The sequence below is a fragment of the Propithecus coquereli genome, unplaced genomic scaffold (assembly GCF_000956105.1).
Source record: "Propithecus coquereli isolate 6110/MARCELLA unplaced genomic scaffold, Pcoq_1.0 Scaffold44, whole genome shotgun sequence".
Taxonomy (NCBI): Eukaryota; Metazoa; Chordata; class Mammalia; order Primates; family Indriidae; genus Propithecus; species Propithecus coquereli.
Genome location: NW_012150174.1, coordinates 6,125,526 through 6,147,538, shown reverse-complemented (window position 1 = coordinate 6,147,538; position 22,013 = coordinate 6,125,526). Strand labels below are relative to the sequence as shown.

The window sequence follows — 22,013 nt, the reverse complement described above, 5'->3', positions numbered from 1 at the left end:
TAGGTATTGTAGTTATATAATTTGACTCACTGTTTGATAGGGAAGTCTACTTTTTTCTTTTTTTTTTGAGATAGGATCTTGCTTTGTTGCCCAGGGCAGGGTAGAGTGCAGTGGCGTGATTACAGCTCCCTGTAGCCTCCAACTCCCAGGCTCAAGCACTCCTCCTGGCTAAGTCTCCCAGGTAGCTAGAACTACAGGTGTGTACCACCACACCTGGCTAATTTTTTTATTTTTTATAGAGACAAGGTCTTGCTATGTTGCCCAGGCTAGACTTGAATTCCTGGCCTCAAGGGATCCTCCTACCTCTACCTTCCAAGGTGCTGGGATCACAGGTGTGAGCCACCATGCCCAGCCTGTGTTTTCCTGTTTGTTTAGCAAATTGTTATTTAGGAAACATTTGCCTACCAGAAACATAATTGTTTTACTTTTCACATTTAGATCTCCAGTTTATCTGGAATGCATTTCTGTTTATAGTGGGAGGTAGAGGTCAAAATTAACTTTTTCTATATGGTTAATTGCACTATTCTTTCCTTGTCCCAATAGCACATTCCTGTAGCTTTATAATACATCTGGCATATGGTAATGTAAGTTTTCTAGCATTTTATTCTTCATATTTGTCTTGGCTATTCTTGGCCCTTTGCACTTTCATAAACATTTTAGAATCTCAGTTTCTGTATTCAAAAACAGAAACAACTTAGATTTTGATTGGGATTATATTGAATCTAAGGATGGTAATTGTCATCTTTATAATATCGAGTCTTCCAGTCTAGGAATATAGTATATATGTCTCCATTTATTTAGATATTATTTAATTTCTCTTAATGTTTTATAGTTTTAAAAATATAGGTCTTATATATCTTTTATATTTATTTGTAATTGTTGGCATTTAAAAAAATAATTTATTGAGGTAAAATTCATATAATATAAAATAAACATTTGTTTTAGTCTGTTTTTTGCTGCTGTGACAAAATACCTTAGACTGGATAATTTATAAAGAACAGAAATTTGTTGCTCATCATTCTGGAGGCTGGGAAGTCCAAGATCAAGGTGCTGGTAGGTTCAGTTGTCTGGTGTGGGCTGTTCTCTGCTTCCAAGATGATGCCTTGTTGTTGAATCTTCTGGAGAGGAGGAACATTGTATCCTCACGTGGTGGAAAGTGGAAGGGCAAAAAAGCAAGCTAGCCAAATGCTGCCTAAAGCCTCTTTTATAAGAGCCTTAAATCCCATTAATGAGGAAGGAGCCCTCATACCCTATCACCTCTTAAAGGCCTCTCTTCTTAATGGTATCACATTGGCAATACCCGCATTTTGGAGGGAACACATTCGAATCATAGCACCATTGAAGTGAACAATTCCGTGGCATTTAGTACATTCACAATGTTGTGTAGCCACCACCTCCTGTCTAGTTCCAAAACATTTCCATCACTCCAAAGTAAAACCCCTTAAGCGGTTTCTTTCCACTCCCTGCTGCCCCGTGCCACAGCACCTGGCAACCACCAGTTTGCCAGTATGGATTTATCTGTTCTGGATATTTCTTATGAATGGAGTTGTACAATATGTGACCTTTTGTATCTGACTTCTTTCACTTGATACTTTTGAGATTCATCTGTATCGTATGTATCAGTACTTCATTATTTTTTATGGATGAATAGTATTCCATTTATGTATATACCACAATTTATTCATATGTTGATTGGTATGTGGGCTGTTTGCTCTGTTTGGCTATTATGAACAGTGGTGCTGCAGGTTGAGTATCTCTAACCCAAAAATCTGAAATCAAAATTTGAAACTTTTTTAGTGCTGACATGATGCTCAAAGGAAATGGTCATTGGAGCATTTTGGATTTCAGGTGTTTGGATTAGGGATGCTTACGCCAGTAAGTATTATATAATGCAGATATTCTAAAATTCAAAAAAAATCTGAAATCCAAAACACTTCTGGTTCTAAGCATTTTGGATAAGGGATACTCACTCAACCTGTGTAAACCTATGAGTATCTGTTTTCAGTTCTTTTGGGTGTGTACTTAGGAGTGAAATTGCTGGGTCATATAATTCTATGTTTAACTTTTTAAGGAACTGCCAAACTATTTTCTACAGCAGCTGAACCATTTTACATTCTCACCAGCAGTGTATGGAGGGTTCTTATTTTTGTACATCTTCGCCAACACTTATTATTTTCTGTGATTTTGGTGTTTTTGATCGTATTATAAGTGGCATAGTTTGGGGGGTTTTTTTTACTTAATTTTTTTGTTTGTCACTGGTGTATTAGTAATACATTTTTCCCTGCCATATAACCTTGTATCCAGTGACCTTGTTAAATTCATATGGGGGCTATTAATTCTAAAAGTTTCTTTATTTACTGGATTTTCTATGTACACTTGACTTTCTAACTTCCAAATGCTTTCATATTTGTTCTTTTTCATAGTAATTTTATGAATGCAATATTCTTGTGAATGTCTTGGAATATATTTTTAAGAATTTAAATTCTCTTTAAATCATTACTTTAGTTTCCTTTGTAATTAGTTTCATAGCTTTTCCTTTTGGGTCCTTATTGATTTTGTAAGTATTTCTTAAATACCTGGTGATCTTGGTTATCTACTCATATTTGTGAAGGACTGGGGTGGTTGGTTTTGGTAGCTGATATTGGCTTATTCAGTTTATTGAGGTCTTTTCCCAAAAGAGCTTTTCCCCAGGTGGAATTATTGATTAGAGAGCTCTGCATGAGTTTCAGGGCCAGCAGCAGAGAGATTAGGGTGAGGACCTAAAATTTATTCTGGGGATTGAGTGCTGTAAAGACTTTCTTTCGGTGGTTTTTGTTTCCTCTCTCTTGATTCCCCTGCCTCCCCCACTTCCATTTGTGGATGTTTGGAGCAACCTCAGGGTCAGCCTTGCTTCTCTTTTGTCCCTAGCACCCGTGCTGGGTGCTCTTCTCAAGCAGATCTGGATAATAAGCCTAGAAGCCAAAGTTTATGTAGAGAGTAGTCTTGTCATGAGTGGCTCTGCTGTTCTGTGAGCAATCTTTTAATTACCTTGATTTCCTTTTGTTTTAATCCGTCTTCTTGATCCTGAGCTTGGCATTTTCCCCCAGGTTCTATTTAGGGGATTGGTAAAGACAGCTCTCAACTTTACTGTGGTCCTTTCCTTTGCTTGCTTTGCTTGGGTTGCTATTTCTTCTGCTATGGATTCTCTATCAATTCCATCTCATCTGTTTCTTCTATTAATAGAAATTCTGCTATTTTTTCTCTTTATTTATTTATTTAGTTTTTGCTTGTTAATGGAGCTATTTTTTGTTTTCAGATTGTAATTATCAAAAATTTTTAACATAAAACACATGTGTATACTTCCTAGCCTAAATAAAACATAAGTACAATTGAAGCTCCTTATTTTCTTCTCTGACTACATTGCACTGTCTCTCATACATCTGTTAATATTTAATCCTATGTGTGTGCATTTGTAAACAATACAGAGCATTGTTTTGAATGTGTTTGATCTTTATGTAGTGATATAATGCATAAAATCTTCTGCACCTTGTTTTTATTTTTCATTCAATATGGTTCTTTTGTTTGTTCACTTTCTTAGTATATCTTTTCTATTGTTTCAGTGGAATTTGGGTAGGGAGGGTAAATCAGCCCATGTATTTCTTACTATGACTTTTTAAAAAGGGAGATGTAAACACCTTTTGGATATACTATCACTAAGAGACATGTAGTAGAAAGGACTTGGTGTTACCTCTTCTTGTTTCAACTGGTGATGATAGGTAAATATGACACCTGGCCATGTTATACAAGCTAGGTAATTGAGTCTTGCTGCTGACCTCTATTCGGTGTTATAAATCCCTTTGGAGACAGAGAAACACCATTCAATTGTGTTTAGGGTTTAACTGAGGTTGAATGAAGATTTGGGTTCTTATTGCTGGAAGGAATTTTTAGAGATCGTTTAGTACAAACTGTACTAGAGAAACTAAGTAATTTAGTTACTTAGGGGGAGGTAAGTGACTTGTCTGAGGTGATCCAGAGGGAAAACACAGGGTTAAAATGAGCTGCAGTTTGTTGTTCTTTCCACTTTACTACAATGAACCAGAGGTTAGAGTCCTCTCTTGTTAGTTCAATTTTTACTTTTGCCTGACCTTTAAAATACTTATTTGAATATGAAGAAATTTTTAGTATGTAAAAACAAATATAAATCCTTGAACTAATGCTTATTTGTTGTGTTTTTCTTAGGGTCAAAATGGTTTCAATCCCAGAATACTATGAAGGCAAGAATGTTCTCCTCACAGGAGCTACCGGTTTCCTAGGGAAGGTGCTTTTGGAAAAATTGCTGAGGTCTTGTCCTAAGGTGAATTCAGTGTATGTTTTGGTGAGGCAGAAAGCTGGGCAGACACCACAGGAGCGAGTGGAAGAAGTCCTTAGTGGCAAGGTAAGTGTGGAAAGTGATCATTTGGAGGGGGAAAAAGGGTATGTGGTTCTGCATGTAATTATTGTAATCATCAATAGCTTAGTTTATTTCTTCAGTATTCTGAAAAAAATTGTTAAGATAAATTTAATAAGCTCCTATAGGATGGAAATAAACTGGATATGATTCGTGAATCAGAAGAACAACAAAACTTTCCTCCATGGTGGGCAAAATTGTATAACAAGTTCGAAATTACCTTTATGGTAGATATTTAAAGTATGATTTTAAGATTGAGGCAGGTTATTTGTAACTACTAGGTATCTTAAATAGCCTTCAGATAATAATAATTAGTAGGTAGATTTGAACTACCTGTTATGCTGTGAGACACTATGCTTTGATAACACTGTAAAATTTATAAGCACCAATTGCTCCCCACAGCAGTTTTAGGAGATAGAAAAGTCACATGTTCCCATTTGACAGATGACAGAGGGATCATATAGAATATAAGAATAGGTCATACATTTTGAATCTTCAGAAAAATACTGCTAAGAAAAATGGAAATGAGCTGAAGTAAAATTATTTCGTAATCATAAGCTTGTGAATTTTCTCAAAATGAATGAATTTATCTGCTATCTGTTGATAGTAAGTTTGAGTTGGGAAGTGATAAGCTCAACTTTGGTACACACAAGGAATCTGACTCTGCAGGCCTATCTCAAAAAGGAATTTCAATTATAGTGTTTATTTTATAATAAGAATGGCACTCATTTATATGAGTATCTAAATTCTTATAGACCTGTTAAAAACACCCAAAACTGTAGCAAACCCCTCCACAGTAGCCAATCAGACATTTGAATTTGAATGAACTTCATAGACCTTTATGATAATTCTTTGTATTGAAACTAATTGTCCTATCACATTAGCTTTTCTTTGACACTGTGCAGCAGGTATTCCTCCTTAATGTTGCTTTTATTTTTTTAATTCTGGGATGTAAGATTTTTCTTGGAAATTTAGAAATTATCCTTACACTTTTTAACTATTCACATTAGTCTACATTAGTCTCCATCAGCCATTTTTTCTCTTTTTGATTTTTTGCTAAACCCTTTTGGAATCCTCTGCTTCCCTCAAAACCTGTGAGAAAGGAGTCATCGATGGGGCTTTATAAGACCACAAGGCTTGTTCTAAATAGAATACCTGCATGTATGTTTTTTTGCCATCTCTGCCCTTTGTGTACTCATCTTGGCATTTTATTATGAGCACTTGTAATTGATATATTTTAAATTTCCCTTCCAATATCACCCTTCCCCCAGTGAGGGATTATTTATTCTTATTCATTTTTTATATTTCAGAAGATATTTTTTGTGCCTACTTAGTCCTAGGCATTTGACTTAACATAGGGTGTTGAATTCAGGATAAATAATGTAGAGTTCCTGCCTTCTAGAGAGTTTTTAAGAGGGAAGAGGGAAAGGGGAGTAAATATAGAGGTGTTAAGAGGAAACTAGATAGGAACAGTTATTGAAGTTGATGTCTTTCGTTGGAATTGAGGGCCTGAGTAAAATGTAAAAGACTTGGGCTTCTCCTCTGGGGTCTTGAGAGCAGTGCTTCTAAAATTGCCTCCACAGTAAGTCTAATTTGTAAAGAAAAGGAATATTTTCTACTTAAAGCCTGAAATTTCATTGAACTTTATGGTTTAGCCTAAATATATGGCCATTATTTTCATTACAAAAGTGTTTTGTCCCCAAATATTTGACTAAAATACCCCATAAAATTATGTCATTTTATCTTGTGTCATCAATTTCCTCCTGGCACACCCCACCGCTTAATCCTGGGCCACTCATTCCCCATTATGTATATAGTACTGCTGGTGAATCAATAAAAATGAATCCTTTTTGTGTCAAGTACAGTGAGTGTACACTTGAATTTAATAAGAAACTTTAGGAAAAGTCTACCATAGTTTTGAAACAGGAATAAAGAGCATAGGCAAAGAGCATATACAATAATGGGACTTTGGGTTATAGCAGGGTTTCTCAACTTGAGCACTATTGACATTTTGGGCTAGATAATTCTTTGTTGTGGGTACCTGTCCTGTGCATTTTAGGGTGATCAGCAGCCTTCCCCTGGCTTCTACTCACTAGGTGCTAGTAGCACTCTTCCCTCCCTCTCCCTGTTGTGACAACCAAAAATGTTTCCAGACTTCACCAAATGCCCTCTGGGGACCTAAATCACCACCAACTATGGGAATGTCTCAGGGAAAAGATTCTAATGGATGGTGAGGATTGAATTAAAATAGTTTAACATGAAGTAAATTCCGGAAAGGGAATAAAGAATATTAAAAAGGTGTTAGTAAACTTGGTCAAGTGGGAACTAATTGGGTATTGGTGGGTTGAAAGCACTGGAAAAGACAATATTGAATACAGAGGTGAGGGCTAGAGAAAAGTGTCAAATTTGAGAGCTAGTCCGGGTGGTAGTGGTGCAGATACCTGGTATTAAGGGAAATTAAAGGTCATCAGCAATCAGGAGAATGAAAAAGTATGAATTCAAGGTGTTAAAGAGTACTTTTCTGGTTATTCCTTAGGTTCTTTTTTCTCTTTCTCCTTAAATATTGATATGCTTCAAGTTTCTGTCTTAGGCTTTATCTCTTCTTAGTAGGTCCAGTGAAGTGGACCCTCTGTTTTACCCTCTGTTTTCACCCTCTGTTTTATGTGAGATGAATGGTTGTACTTTAAATTAGATTTGGAATGAGCTTCATGTATTAATAGTTTGGATCTTAGGTGCTCATCATTGCTGCTCCCTGGATAGTCTCTTCTACTCCCAGGGCTTTGGTTACTACCTGTGTGTGGTTACTAAAATCTGTGTCAGTAATCATGTTCCCTCTCCCCTGAACTCCAGACCCACTAAGCCAATTACCTCTACTAGACTTGTGTTTTGGGATGTCATGTAGGTACTTTACACTCAACATTCACAAGACTGAACTTGTATCTCCAAAATTGTACTTCTTTCTTTTCCATTATTCTCAGTCCAGTGAATTTATTCACTTAATTAACATTTATCAAATCTTTCTTGACAGGCAGGATCTGCTATCTAGGGCCTGTACGTTGAGCAAAATAGATGTGGCCCCTGACCTCATGGAGTTTGCATTCCTTATCCCTCAAATTCATTCACTGGCCATGTCCTGTAGACGTTACATCCTAAATATCTCCAAAATGTATCTGTTTTTTCTTCCTTATTGTCATTATGTTGGTTTAGACCAGGAAATTTCTTGATATGGGTAAACTGCAAGAGGATTCTAAAACTCATTATAGCCAAAGAGTTCTTTATAATTATGAACATTCTTATATCACTTTCCTGCTTAATATCTATCACCATTGCTCTCAGTAAAATTCATCTATTTACTGTGGCTTACAAGACACAAGTATCTGGCCCTTCTCATCTCCACACAGCTCTAACTACTTTTTCCTTCATACTCTATGTTCATACTCATTGTGGGCCTAATGAATTATTTTTAATTTCTCATGCACTCTCACTTCTTGAGGGTTATACATGCTACTTCCTCTGCCTGGTGCGCTATTCTTCTACTTTATAATCTCAGGACCTTCCCCCCTCACCTCTGTCCCCAACACACACACACACACACACACACACACACACACGTTTTGTTTATCCTTCAGGTCTCAGCTTAAAAGTCATTTTCTCTTCGCTGTTATACTGTAAATAACTTGAGGGCAAAGGACATTTCCTTGTTCTTTCAGTATCTAGAAGGTACCTGGCTCATATGAAATGTTGCTTAGTAAATATTTTTTTAAATTAATATAAGACACATTAATATTCAAGTCACAGGCTAGCAATGGTAAAGGGGAACATTGTTATATACTAAAGTCATGTCGGAAGGCAAAAGTGAGCATCATATATATTACATAGACTTTGTTCCCAGGTTAAGAATCCTGCTCAAACTGCAAGTATGGACTTTAAATGAAGTGGAGAGTCAAAAGTGTGATAGAGCAGTCACTTGGAGTGTTTCTTTATGTAATCTGGGATAAAAAAATTAAACTTGACTTACAACTGAATTTCCTTTAAACTATAATCAATGTTATGATCTGATTATCTAGCAAAATTTATTCCTTTGGTTTTACTTAAAGTATGTTGAATTTTCCATTTGAGTGTTTCCATTATGATACTTCCAAGTTTGTCCAGTTTCTCCTCTGCTTATTTGTTGCCACCTTTTATTCCCCTTTTAAAAAATTTGTTCTGTTAGGTAGAATGTGAATCATAGTGTTTTACTCATATCTACTGAAAGGAAATAAAATAAAAGTGAAATTAAGTGATAAATTAATGTCTAGATTTTACAAATCTGAATGATCATTTTAAATGTTGTCTGTATTGCTTAAGCCTATTCCGAGGGCTAACATAACCTAATCAGCTAAGACATGGACATCTCAAATTCATCTCTGCTAACTGCCAGCTCTGTGTCCTTGGCAAACTACTTAACCTGAGTCTCAGATTCCTTATATATAAAATGAGGATAGGCCGGGCGCGGTGGCTCAAACCTGTAATCCTAGCTCTCTGGGAGGCCGAGGCGGGCGGATTGTTTGAGCTTAGGAGTTTGAGGTTACTGTGAGCTAGGCTGACGCCACGGCACTCTAGCCTGGGCAACACAGTGAGACTCTGTCTCAAAAAAAAAAAAAAAAAATGAGGATAATAGTGTGCGCCTCATAGGGTGTTTTCTATATAAATAATAGCAATTAAGAAAAGTAATTTTAGTAATATCTCATGAGAATTAGAATTAAAGAATAGCAATCTTAGGAATTGCATAGTTTAAGTTTTTAAAATAGTCATCCTTGGTGGGGAAAAATGGTGATAATGGGTTTTAGAAAGTGGAAAAATACTGCTCTAAAATAAATATTTTTTCCCCTTTGATAGCTCTTTGACAGATTGAGAGATGAAAATCCAAATTTTAGAGAGAAAATTATAGCAATCAACAGCGAACTCACCCAACCTACACTGGCTCTTAGTGAAGAAGATAAAGAGGTCATCATAGATTCTACCAATATTATATTCCACTGTGCAGCTACAGTAAGGTTTAATGAAAATTTAAGGTAAGTACAGGTATTTATTATATAAATACTTCAGCCTAGTTGAAAGATCTAATTTAATTCTACTTTTTAGTCAAGTTGTTTTGAAAGTGATTTGAAACTGTTTGCCATATGTTAACTGTGGCTTTCAGTGTCCTGGGGTGTTAAAAGAATTTCCTTCCTCTTATTATCAGTTTAAAAACATTGGATAACTAGTATATGTTTATTAGAAGAAGTTGCTATGAGTTTAAATGTGTGACAGGGAAGAGGCAAGAAATGGAGTAGAATAAAGAGAAGTTTACCTTAGGTTAGGAGTATTAGTCTTAACAACTAATAGTGTTTATTATATCTTCTCCTCCCACAATTCTTTCAGAAATCTCTACCCCAGGAGCTTTTTCTTCTACCCCCCATTATATCCATCTGAAAATTAAACAAAATTAGGTCCAGGTTTTACAGAATAAAATAAAATGGCTTATAAATTTAAATCACACTTTTTTTTTATCTTAAAACTTGCAGCAGTGTTGGGGCAAGGTACATTGGACATAAATTTAATTTAAAAAATAATTTGGACCTCCTTCAAGATTCTTGTTTCAAGAAAAGTTAACATTCTAAATGTTCACTATTTTAAAAAGCTAATGAATATTCATTTAAAATAGTGATTCTTAATTTAGAGCATTCCTTTTGACAGTATGTCCAAAAATAGTTTTTATAATGTTAATCTAATTGTATGGTCATATGCTAGTTAAAATGGTATAGACTTTTTTTAGGATTCAAAACTACCTGAAGGCCTTCTCTTTAAAATGTTTTAAAATTAAATAGCTACAAGGAGGATATTGAATGTTCCCCACACAAAGAAATGGTAAATGTTTGAAAATGATGGACATGCTAAGTACCCTATTGAAATATCACTATGTACTTCATAAATATGTACAATTATTATGTCAATTAAAATAAATGTTTTAAAATTGATTACAAAAGGTTTTGATATTATCTCTCATACCATCTTTATCTAATAATGTAAATAGAAGTATAAACCTTAATCAACATTATATGATGTGACAGTTCAATGCCAAGTATTACAGTATGTTTTGTCTGTATTCCAGGTGAGGGCACTGTAGTAGTCTCTTATATTTCTGCAGTAGTGCTTTATAGTTTTCAAGGTATTTCTCATTATTTTATTCCATGCTGGTCTTACCCACTGTGATAGTACAGGCAAATCCATTCTTGAGTAAACCGACGCAACAGTGTAATGGAAAGGGCATGAGCTTTGGAATTACATACCTTAGTTCTAATCTTGATGTTTATCATTTATTAACTGGTGAATTTGAGCCTCAGTTTCCTTAGCTATAAAATTGAAATAACATTTCTCAATAGATTTTTTTTCCTTCAAGAAGTTTAAATGATATCTTAGTTTGCTTGTCCTCCACAGAAAATCTGAATCTGTAGCAATTGCTTTGTTTATTTACCTTTTGGTTCTTTCTATGCGGCCACACAAAATACTGTGCAGTTATTATGTATTCATGATTCAGGAGTAACAAAAAAGTTATTGGAACTATAATATAATCTCATTTTCATAAAATATGTATATAAGTGTATTTATGTATATCTTTCTATATTTGCCAATAATTGTCTTTGGATGGTGCAATTACAGGTAGGTTTTTAGTTTTATCTGTGTTATTATTTTTCTACCATGAACATGAATTAATCTTCAAATAAAGATGTACACAAATAACTCTTAAAAGTTATTTTTAAAAGTAACACATAAATCTTGAACTGATAACCCTTATCAACTAACAATTTTTTTTTTTTTACATTTAAAATTTTCCTTGCATGTATATATTTTTGCATATAGGTTTAACAATTCATTTTTAACTAATATTTCCAAGATTGTGAATGTGGTCTCCAATTTTTAGTTAAGGCTTTATCTTCCCTGAAATTCATTAGTATGAAATGGTCAGTCTAACAGATATTTTTTCCCCATAGTTCTGGCTTTTATTATGTTCCTCATAACCAAAAATAGGGTTCACACAGCCTTATGAAGTGTAGCATGCTTTTGAGAAGAAAATGGACATAGATACTGGCTAATTGTGGTATCGTCGTTATTGACTTAAAGGGGGAAATTAGATAATTTTAAAGGGGAAATTGATTTGTGAACAGACAACATTAAGTAGGGTGAAACTCATCAAAGTAACCTTTACAAGGAGGACCAAAGTACAGTATTTTCCGGTAACTTTCTCTCTCTTTGTTCCCCTTAGGATAAGCAAGGCTACCATTAATGAAAAGGACATCTTTTTTTTATTATCCTCTCTCTTTTTTTTTTTTTTTACTAGCGATAGCCTAGCAGAAGGGGTAGATACTGTATTCTTCTCTTTCTTTGTCAAGGCCATGTATGTTCACTGACCTAGCCCTAGTCATTACATTGAAATTATTATTTCTGTGAAGCAATTTTAATGGATGTTCCTATTTGCAAAGTCCACATAGTCTAATAGAGTAGATAGGATATGGTTAAAGAACCATAATGTAGGACAGAAAATAAGGAGTTATTAAGGAGCATACGTTAAGTGCTGTCAGAGTTGAGAAGAAGTAGATCTCATTTATTTTCAGATACAGTAGTTCCTAAATCTTGAGATGGGAAAGAAAGGATATCAAAATTAGGAATTTTAAAGAAATACTGACAAAAGGTGAGGGGAGAAGTGAGAGTAATAAAGCAAGTTACTCAAATAGTTGATCATGGGTTCTGGTGTAAGGGAAGGTAGCAGCAAGGGGAATGAATGTAGGACAGGGCCAATGGAGTTGGGAGTAAAGAACCACCAAGAAACTGAAGACCATGGTGAGGACAGAAAGCAGGCTTAAGGGGAGAATGGATGGACAGATGATATAGCTTGGGGAAAACTCACAGTACAAGAATTTAGAAATGGGGCAATTCTGGGTGATAAGGTATGAAAATGAAAGTCTTTCAAGAAAGAAATGGAAATAAAGATTAATTATTAGAAAAGATTAAGAAACTATTGAGTTTCTTGGGCACTGATTTTCAAACATTAAGAATGTATCATGAATCTTAAGAATTACTGGAATATGTGTTAAAAAATGCAGATTCCTGGACTGTACTTGCCAAATTCTGACCCTCTAGTTTTGGAATAATACCCCAGAATCCTCATTTAGCAAAAGCCCTGGGTGTGATTTAGTCACTGTTGAACCTTGTAGTGCACTTTGAGAACCAGTGCGCTCAGAATCAGCTTTAGAGACATTTTTAAAATTACGGGTGCCTGAGTCCCCTACCCTAAGATTGATTCATTTGTCCCCAATATCTGTCTGTATTTTCACTGAGGTTGAAAAAAGTGGCCATAATAGTAATGAGATCTTATCTAGGTAGTATTTTCTCAGGGGTGAGGAGAGTGTATAAGAGACTTGTGTCAAAGTGGCCTGGGGAACTTATTTAAAATGTAGTTTCTGAGGCCTCATTTCAGACATTAAGAGTGTCTGAGGATGAGGTCCAGAAATCTACATTTTTAATACACTCCAAGGTGTGTGTTATGCCAAGTATTAAAGTTCTGATTTAAAATCTTTAGAAGTATCATCAACGATTTTGAAGAACCCAGATGTCTGTAAGAAGACAGATGAACAAGAAAATTTATTGGCATTTTAAGTAGTTGAGTGAGCTTGCTTGCCTGCCTTCTTTCCTTCTTCCCTTCCCTCCCTCTCTCCTTCTCTCCCTCTCTCCCTCTCTCTCTCTCTTCCTTCCTTCCTTCCTTTCTGTGAAAGTGGTTTTTATGTTTACATTAGTGAAGGGCCACAATTACAAAGATTTGCTCATTTTGCACCCCTCTCCCAAAAGCCTATCTTGTTTAAGATGCGTTGATGACTCCATATAACCAAAACATAATTAGAACATTATTTTTGTTTACTACTAAATGCTTTTGTGATCTAACACATCAGGGTCTCAGCCTAAAGTTCAATGGAGTAGAAATTGGATTGCAGTAAAACCTGGCAGAGGCACTAAGAGTTACTTATGTGGGTACAAAATGGCTTCAGGTTTGGGCTGTTAGATACACATGGGATGGGGGTTGGGGAGGCAAGGCACAAAAGTGTTCCTCTCAAGTAATTCCCTATTTTCAGTGACCCAGAAACTCTGTCACCATCCTGAGTACCGTGTAACAGAATATTCTTTGTGTACTTTTCCCAAAACATTACTCTGCCTACCCCTATTGTTTTGCAAATGAAAAAGAAAAGAGCACATTCCCTCAGTTAGTGGCCAGTGTCCTCTCTGTGAGATGTCTTTCTTGCTGGATTTCCACTTCAACAAATTTTCTCCCTCAATTGAGATAAGGAAGAAAAAAAGATTGCACCTATAATTTTATAAGACCCACCCAGTTATTTCATTAAAAAAATTTCCCCCTAGTATGTTTTCATAGTTTCAGATACTATTAAATTAAAAAAAAAAATAAGGCACAGAAGTTTTTTTCTCTCATGGAGTTATACCTTGTTTCTGGTGACCCAGAACTTGTTGTCCTGTCCTCAGGAACCTGTAACGGAATATTCTCTGTATTCCTCTTCCAAATAGTACCCTCCATATCCCATTGTCTCGCAAATGCGATAGACATCAAAGCACTGATTTACAGTCAAGTGGACTGGATTCTATCTGTGACACATCGTGACCTTTTAAAACAATAGTTGGATTTTTTTCATCTTAAATACTGAAAATATAAGAATTTTGGAAAGTGCTCAAAACTATTTTCATTTCCTAAAAAAATTTTCTTTGTGTTGCTTTACATAATTGTGAATATAGACTTTCTAATTTTACATTTAAAATTTAATATAGAAACAATTTCCATATTTCAGATTTTTTTCAGTTATGATTTTAGGGATTTGATGATATTCCATTGTATTGATTTGCTACAATTTATGTAATATTCACTTAGAATAACAAACTTTAGGGAACTTTAATTTCTTTTTGTTTGAAAAATTAGGGTTAGAACAAGTTTTTCCTCTGAGTTAATTTCAGTAAAGTAGATTAATAATTGTATCATTTCTATAATTTCTGGTACTTTGTCCTAGTTTCTTTCAGATCAGTTCTATCAGTTTATAGTGTCACTAACAGTGTATTTCTTTGCTATTTTTGTCACTGGTATTGAGTGTTTCAACCTTTTTTCCTTTTTTATTTTTTATTTTATTTTTTTTTTTGAGACAGAGTCTCACTCTACTGCCCTGAGTAGAGTGCCGTTGTGTCAGCCTAGCTCACAGCAACCTCAAACTCCTGGGCTCAAGCGATCCTCCTTCCTCAGCCTCCCGGGTAGCTAGGATTACAGGCATGAGCCACCGTGCCCAGCCCTTTATTTTTTAATTGACAAATAATCGTATATATTCATCATGTACAACATGATGTTTTGAAATATGTATACATGATGGAATTGCTAAATTGAGCTTAAAATTAATATACGTATTACCTCATGTACGTATCATTTTTTATAATGAGAACACCTGAACTCTCTTAGCAATTTTTGACTATACAATACATTGTTATTAACTGTAGTCACTGTGTTGTACAGTAGATCTCTTGGTCAGTTGTTTTTTTAAAAAGTAACAAGCTATAAACAAGAATTTAATAGAAAGTAAAAACTACCCACATCTCATTACCTTAAGTAGTATTTATTGACTGCCTGTTTCGGGACTATGTTAGGAATAATGCTAAATACTTGCAAGCTATTTGTTTCATTTAATTTTATACAAGTCTTATTAGGTAAATTCCTTTATTGCTCTCATTTATAGGTAAGGAAACTGAAGCCTGAATGCTTTGATAACTTTACATTCTAGCTGATAGGCAGGTGAAGCCAGAATTAGATCTGATTCTAGAGGCTTGTTTTTAATCTTGCTTCACATCATATAATATATGCATTTTTTTTGATATTCATACAGATTTGTTCATGTTTTTATAGTCTTCATATGATTATTTTATTGGCCATATTCTTTCATTGTGATAAAGTGCCTACTTTATTAAACAATTCCATTCATAGCGAATATTTGAGCTTTCTTGGCCTTTGTTATTAATATTATTAGATGATGCTTCATTGATTACTTTTCTACATATGTACTTTTGTTTTTGTAGAATTACTTCAAATAAATTCCAAGAAGGGAGTATATAGATCATTTTGGGGTCTTGCCTATGCCTCCTGTAACAAATGTACCAGTATTATTGTAATATCCCTTTGAATTTTGTAAGGAAGTCTTAAAAAGATGTTTGGATTAATTGCTACAAAGAAGGAAACATATTCTTACTTGATTATATGCTAATATAGTTTAATGTTGATGAGTTTTCTTTGGCTGTATCACCCTTTTGGTGACTCTACCATAGCATTTTAAGATTACTTAACCATTCTATTTTTTCCTTCTTGTGGCATCTCTATATCATGAAAGATTATACTTATAAAAATCAAAATGCAAGCCGGCTATGGTGGCATATGCCTGTAGTTCCAGGCACTAGGGAGGCTGAGGTAGGAGGATCTCTTGAGCCCAGGAGTTTGAGGCTATAGTGAGCTATGATCACACTCATGCACTCCAACCTAGGCAACAGAGTGAGACCCTGTCTCTAAACAAATAAAAAGTAAAAAGAAAGAAATAAAAACCAGGATGCAAAAGCAATCTAGCATGACTTCACAATGTATGCATAAAAGCTAAAGATTGAAATTATCTGTGTTTATTTCTGGGTAATTATAATTTTTTAATTTGTACTTTTATTTTTTAAATGCTGCAGTGAAGTGTATTTTCTAAACAGAAAATTTCTTTTTAAACATTGCTGATAGAGATACTTCATGCTGAAATAAAATACACAAAATTAGAGCTAAAGGATAAGTTGTAAAGAAACAAAAATTTCTGTCTCTGTCTCTCTATATCTCTCTAATGAAAATAAGAATTTTTTAAAACAGGTCAAATAAATGACAGTTTCTAAATTTTTTCTTGTCACTTTTCTTTTTTAATAGAGATGCTGTTCAGTTAAATGTGATTGCTACACGACAGCTTATTCTCCTTGCACAGCAAATGAAGAATCTGGAAGTATTCATGCATGTATCAACAGCATATGCCTACTGCAATCGAAAGCATATTGATGAAGTAGTCTATCCACCCCCTGTGGATCCCAAGAAGCTGATTGATTCTTTAGAGTATGTTTGTTTGAAATTTATGTACATTTGCTTTGATCCCCAAACTTTGGATCCAAGTTTAACTATTTACCTTTCTTTCTCTCCCTCCCTTTCTCTCTCCCCCTCCTCTCCTCACTTCAGCCCCCTCCTTTCTTCTTCTCTCCACATATACCCACAAATGCATACCTTTATCTCTTCCTTTCTTCAACAAATTATTGCATATCTGCTATATTCTTTTTATATTGTATCGATTTTTACCTAATTGGTGAAGTCAGTGGAAGGTTTTCACTTTTGACCAAGTGTAATGGTGATGGTTGGAGGAAGGCCTCAGAACAACTTACCCATTATACTAGAAGCTCTGTTTTTCAGGGAATCAATGCTAACAACCAGTACCTGTGGAGACAATGACTGCCTGTTTAACCACAAGGTTCTAATTTTTTACAGAATTACTCTCCCTGCTCGCCCAATGGAGTATATCTATAGAGGGGCCTTTACTTACTAGGGAATCAGAGTAGTCATTAGTCAGAGTATTATTCATACTCTTAGCGTTATTATTTGTAATCTTTCTGAGGCCTGGGATCCTGTTAGCAATTATTACATGAAAAATATTTATGGGTATTATTGGATGGGGATTGAGTGAAGTATACATATACCATGGCCCAGTTCTTGTTTGCTTTAGCCTGTGCTTTCTCATCCAAGAAACAAGAATCAGAGCAAAAAGAAAAAGAGTGGTCTATTTTCTTTCATAGACACAATTATAGAAACATTCCAGTATCTACCATATCTTCACATATTTGTTAATCCTCACGTAATATCTTTGGGCCATTTCCTCCTTTATGCTTTATTCTTTCCTGTCTCCCTGAAGTCTCCTTTCTTCCCAGAGATTCTGTCCACTTTTGACTCCTTAGTTATCATCTGCTAGTTTCTCCTAAAATAAGCATGCAGTCCTTTCTTTAAGGCTTTCCTGCTAATCAGGAAATTCCCTTATGGTAATTCCCTGATTTCAATGTTCTGACTCAGTTTCTTGTATGATCCTCAAATCTACTTCATTTTCTTGCAGGTCAATAGAAATGTGTAATATTTCTGGGAAAAGTTGAGTGTGGAAGTTAATGAAGTAATGTACTTTTTTTCTCATTAACATTGGTATATGCAAACATCTAAGGAACTGAAAAAGAGCTTGTAACCTAATGCTATATCTCCTTTTCTTGCTTACAAAGTAATCTAGCTAGTGGATAGTTTTAGGGTAACTCATGGATTTGCCCCGTGAACTCACTCTACTGATAAGGCTTACACTAAAGTCTGTCTTCAGTTTAGGCAGGTTTTTTTACCCCTCATGTATCAACTATCCCTTCCATTTTGCAAAACTCATCTGCACTGTGGAATTTTTCCTAAGTTTGGTAGCAGTCTCCCTTCAATTTAATTAATGTTCTTGTCCTTCCATGTACAAAAAGTACTTCCCTGTACAGAAGGAAATTTATCTTGATAATCTCCATTTTATGCTTCTGTATCAGTTAGTATGGGTATCATTGGAGTGTGACAATATACTGAGTCTGCTTATATGCCTAGCATTGTAGACAAGAAGAAAAAAGTATCTGAAAACAAGTATGTAACATCAGAATCTTAAATTTAGATGAGGAAAGACCATAGACATAACCTAGTATATGATCCTGCTTTTACAGATGATAAGAGTAGACCATTTCTTCAGAGAGACAGAGAGTTGGAGGAATTTTATGTCTTTATAGTAGGTTGCTAATTGAATTTTTGTAACATGGCTCAATTTATTTTTATTGTTTATCCTAGTATTTGTTAATCTCATTAGTGAGATCATACAATTTGCAGTGCTTCACTGTAAATATTTAGATTATTAGACCTGTTATGTTAATTGCAAATGTATATAATTAACATGTAAGGTGGTTATATACAGATCTACAGTTTCTAATCTGAAACTTTTGGGGCCAGATATGTTTTGAAATTTATTTGGACTTTAGAAAGGAAAAATAATTTATGTGCTGTGCGATATGAAAAACTCCAACTTGATGTGGGGTAAGCATCTCTGACGAAACACATAAAAAGTATATGAATATGTAAACTTCAGTGGTATTAGAAAAAAGACCATAAATCACTTCAAATTAGGTTTTGCTATGTGCCATATGATTTATGAAAGAACTCTTGGTTTTCAGACCTTTTTGGATGTAGAAATTGCCAATAAGGGATTGTGGCCCATAGTTGATGTTTAATGAAAACAAGACTAACTTGCATTTTTTAGTAAAAATTATCAAGTCATTTGAGTCAGAGCAACAGATATGTTTGAATATGCAAAGTTAAGTGGTTTTTCATTTTACATTAAAACTCTGGAAATATTTTTATATGCAATTTTTCTGTTTACCAGATGGATGGATGATGGCTTAGTAAATGATATCACGCCAAAATTGATAGGAGACAGACCTAATACATACATATACACGAAAGCATTGGCAGAATACGTTGTACAACAAGAAGGAGCAAAGCTAAATGTGGCGATTGTAAGGCCATCAATTGTTGGTGCCAGTTGGAAAGAACCTTTTCCAGTAAGTTACTAGAAATCTTTATAAATAATTGGAGTTGAGAATTTTAAATCATAACCATATAAAAAGAGTTGGCAGTTATTTAATAGCAGGTATTATTTGCTGAACATGGCTTAACCATGGCATAGCTGTTCTCCATTCATAGGAAGAAATAGTTTTATTGGTACTTTTATCTCTGTGTGATGCTGGGTATATAGAAATGCAGATCAGCATTTTAAAAATTCTAATAGAAAATTAAATCAAAAGCTCTGTGGCATTGTCTTGAGTCAAAGGAGGCCATGATTTTATGTGCTTTTTAGTACCAAAAAGAGGCAGGCCTTCCAAGAGGTAGACCCCTCCCTGTATGTATCACAAAGCTAGGAAAGGTATAGAGATTTCTATGATAACTTTCTGTTAAAAAAAAAAAAAAAGGCAAAAAAACACAGTTTTATGGTATTTGTGAATCCCTTGAATGAGAGAAAGCAGAAATATAAAGCATAAAATGATTTAGGATAAAACCTAGTAAATGATAGCACCTTTTTTGTTGCTTTGACAATTATTCTGTTTTCCTCTATTCAGTAATTTTGAACAGGATTTACTGTTTTTCCCAATCATGAGTGCTGCATTGGTAAATGGCATAAAATCAAACATGGGCTTAATTTAACAAAAATATTTGCCAACATAAATTCCTTTTTATAGTACTCTCTTTGCAGATAATTAATGGAAGAGTAGGTAACTCCTTGAAAATGTTTTTATTCAGTCATTTATGATCCCAGAGGAAGACTGCTTCTATTTGGTACTGGTAGAAATATTCTGGCCTGAATCTAGTCTATTTTTTAGCTTTTAGGAGAAAGCTACCAAGTGTATGTTTGGGGTTGTAGATTTCAAATAATAAATCTCTAGTTTCATACTTCTAAGCTTCCCCCCCTTTTTCATTTTTTGGTATTAGGGATGGATTGATAACTTTAATGGACCAAGTGGTCTCTTTATTGCGGTAAGTAAACCTTTTGATTTATTTAATCTATGCATTTTTCTGTTTTCTGTATATCTTTATATATAAATATATATACACTACGGCTTATATATCTTAAGGTGTTGTTTTTAATTTCAACAAAGGCAGGGAAAGGAATTCTTCGAACAATGCGTGCCTCCAACAGTGCCCTTGCAGATCTTGTTCCTGTAGATGTAGTTGTCAACACGAGTCTTGCGGCAGCCTGGTATTCCGGAGTTAATAGGTATATGAGGTGACAATGTCGCTTATTAAATATGTAGTAACTGAGAAGGGAAAACAGAGCTACTGACTAATGTTAATTAATCCCTCAGTCCTGATATTGCTATACCAATACATAGGCAATATCCCTACCAGCTGCAAGAGTTGTTATATCATAGGCAATAGCAAGCAGTCCCATCAGTAGAGTAGTAAGGAAGAATTAATGTTAATTCTCATGTACTACCTATAGGATGGACAAATTCAGTAAGGATTGAAAATGAAAAAAAATTTTAAAAAAGCCCTCCCCAAGGATGATTTTTAATTTAAAATAAAACTTGATATAAACTTGGCATATATAAAGAGCTGAAATTCACCATGGTTTAAATATATTAAACAGGGCACACTAGAGCAGCTTTAATCAACCCATGAGCATCTTTATTTTAAAACGTAATAGTAGCATTTATAGCTAACATCTAAACTTTAAGCTTCCCAATAACTTTTTATTCTAACAATAAACTACCCTTATTTTTGAAGTCAGTATTTTAAAAAGGAGGGATATAATTATCTGAATATGTTGTTTCTGGTAAAAGGGAGCTTAGTCCTTAATTTTTTTTGACTAGAGCCTCTGAAAATGAGGAGACAGGAAGAGTTGAGATTGTTATTTTATTCACGTTTAAAAACAGACACTTCTGCTAATATGAGGAATAAAAGTGTAAAAAAAAAAAAATCTGTATTTTTTAATAAATAATTTTTTTGGTATGGGAGGGAGAAAGGGTGGTTGTAAATAGTCATTAATTTAAACAGTAATTCTTTAAGGATAATTTTAAAAAAATAATAAGTATAGGAAATGTACCCATCATGTTCATGTCTTCCTACTTGAATATTATGTAAGATTTAGATTGGTTAAGTTTGGTCTCTTTTTATGTTTCATTGTTTTCATCTTTGTCTTTACAGACCAAGAAACATCATGGTGTATAATTGCACAACAGGCAGCACTAATCCTTTCCACTGGGGTGAAGTTGGTACGATTTTACGTGTGTTTTTGAATGTTAGAATAAATCTTAAAGAACTTAAGTTCACTGAAGTTTTAATGTTAGAATACCCATGAGACATTAAGGCCACTGAGTTACCAATTTGTTCTTATTTTAATTGGCATCTTAGAAGTAATATCTACCAATCCTGCCTTGTGGTCCTTAGTGATGTTTCACAAATTTAAAAATGTCCTGCTCTATATTCCCACTCACCCTATCCTTCTCTGACCCTTGCACTTTTTCTGCTGTCATCTGCAGCAGCACTCATAGATGCCTGCAGCATAGGAATAGTGCTTTTTTTCTCCCTGATGAGCACCTCAGTCCTACTGTTGCCTGTCCCTAGGCAATGTCATTTCTGACTACAAGAGTTGGTATGTCATGTGGTCCCCAGAGTAAGAAATGAAGGAGCTAGGAAATAGAATACAGTTTGCCAGAATATTTTCTGCTAACCTTTATAAATCTATTTAAATTCACAAACTCACAGCAGATAGTGTGTCTATGTTCTTAGTTCTAAAATAGGAATAGTAAACTTTAAAACCTATTGAAATTAAATCATTTTTAAATTATTGATGATTTCAAAGTTAAAGTAAAATATATTTATGGTATCGATTTAGTGATAGATCTTATTTTACCTCTAATT

General features: G+C 34.5%; 1 protein-coding gene across 1 annotated transcript in view; it reads left to right on the top strand.

Moving 5' to 3' along the window:
* FAR1 (fatty acyl CoA reductase 1) overlaps nucleotides 1-22,013 on the top strand; it is a 59,389-nt gene that overhangs the window by 21,176 nt on the left and 16,200 nt on the right. Inside the window, exons 2-8 of the mRNA XM_012654437.1 lie at nucleotides 4,219-4,414; nucleotides 9,305-9,480; nucleotides 16,431-16,610; nucleotides 18,979-19,156; nucleotides 20,082-20,126; nucleotides 20,249-20,367; nucleotides 21,297-21,364. Of these exons, the coding sequence (XP_012509891.1) occupies nucleotides 4,226-4,414; nucleotides 9,305-9,480; nucleotides 16,431-16,610; nucleotides 18,979-19,156; nucleotides 20,082-20,126; nucleotides 20,249-20,367; nucleotides 21,297-21,364 (955 nt within the window). The 5' untranslated portion in view covers nucleotides 4,219-4,225. The remainder of the gene's footprint in view (nucleotides 1-4,218; nucleotides 4,415-9,304; nucleotides 9,481-16,430; nucleotides 16,611-18,978; nucleotides 19,157-20,081; nucleotides 20,127-20,248; nucleotides 20,368-21,296; nucleotides 21,365-22,013) is intronic.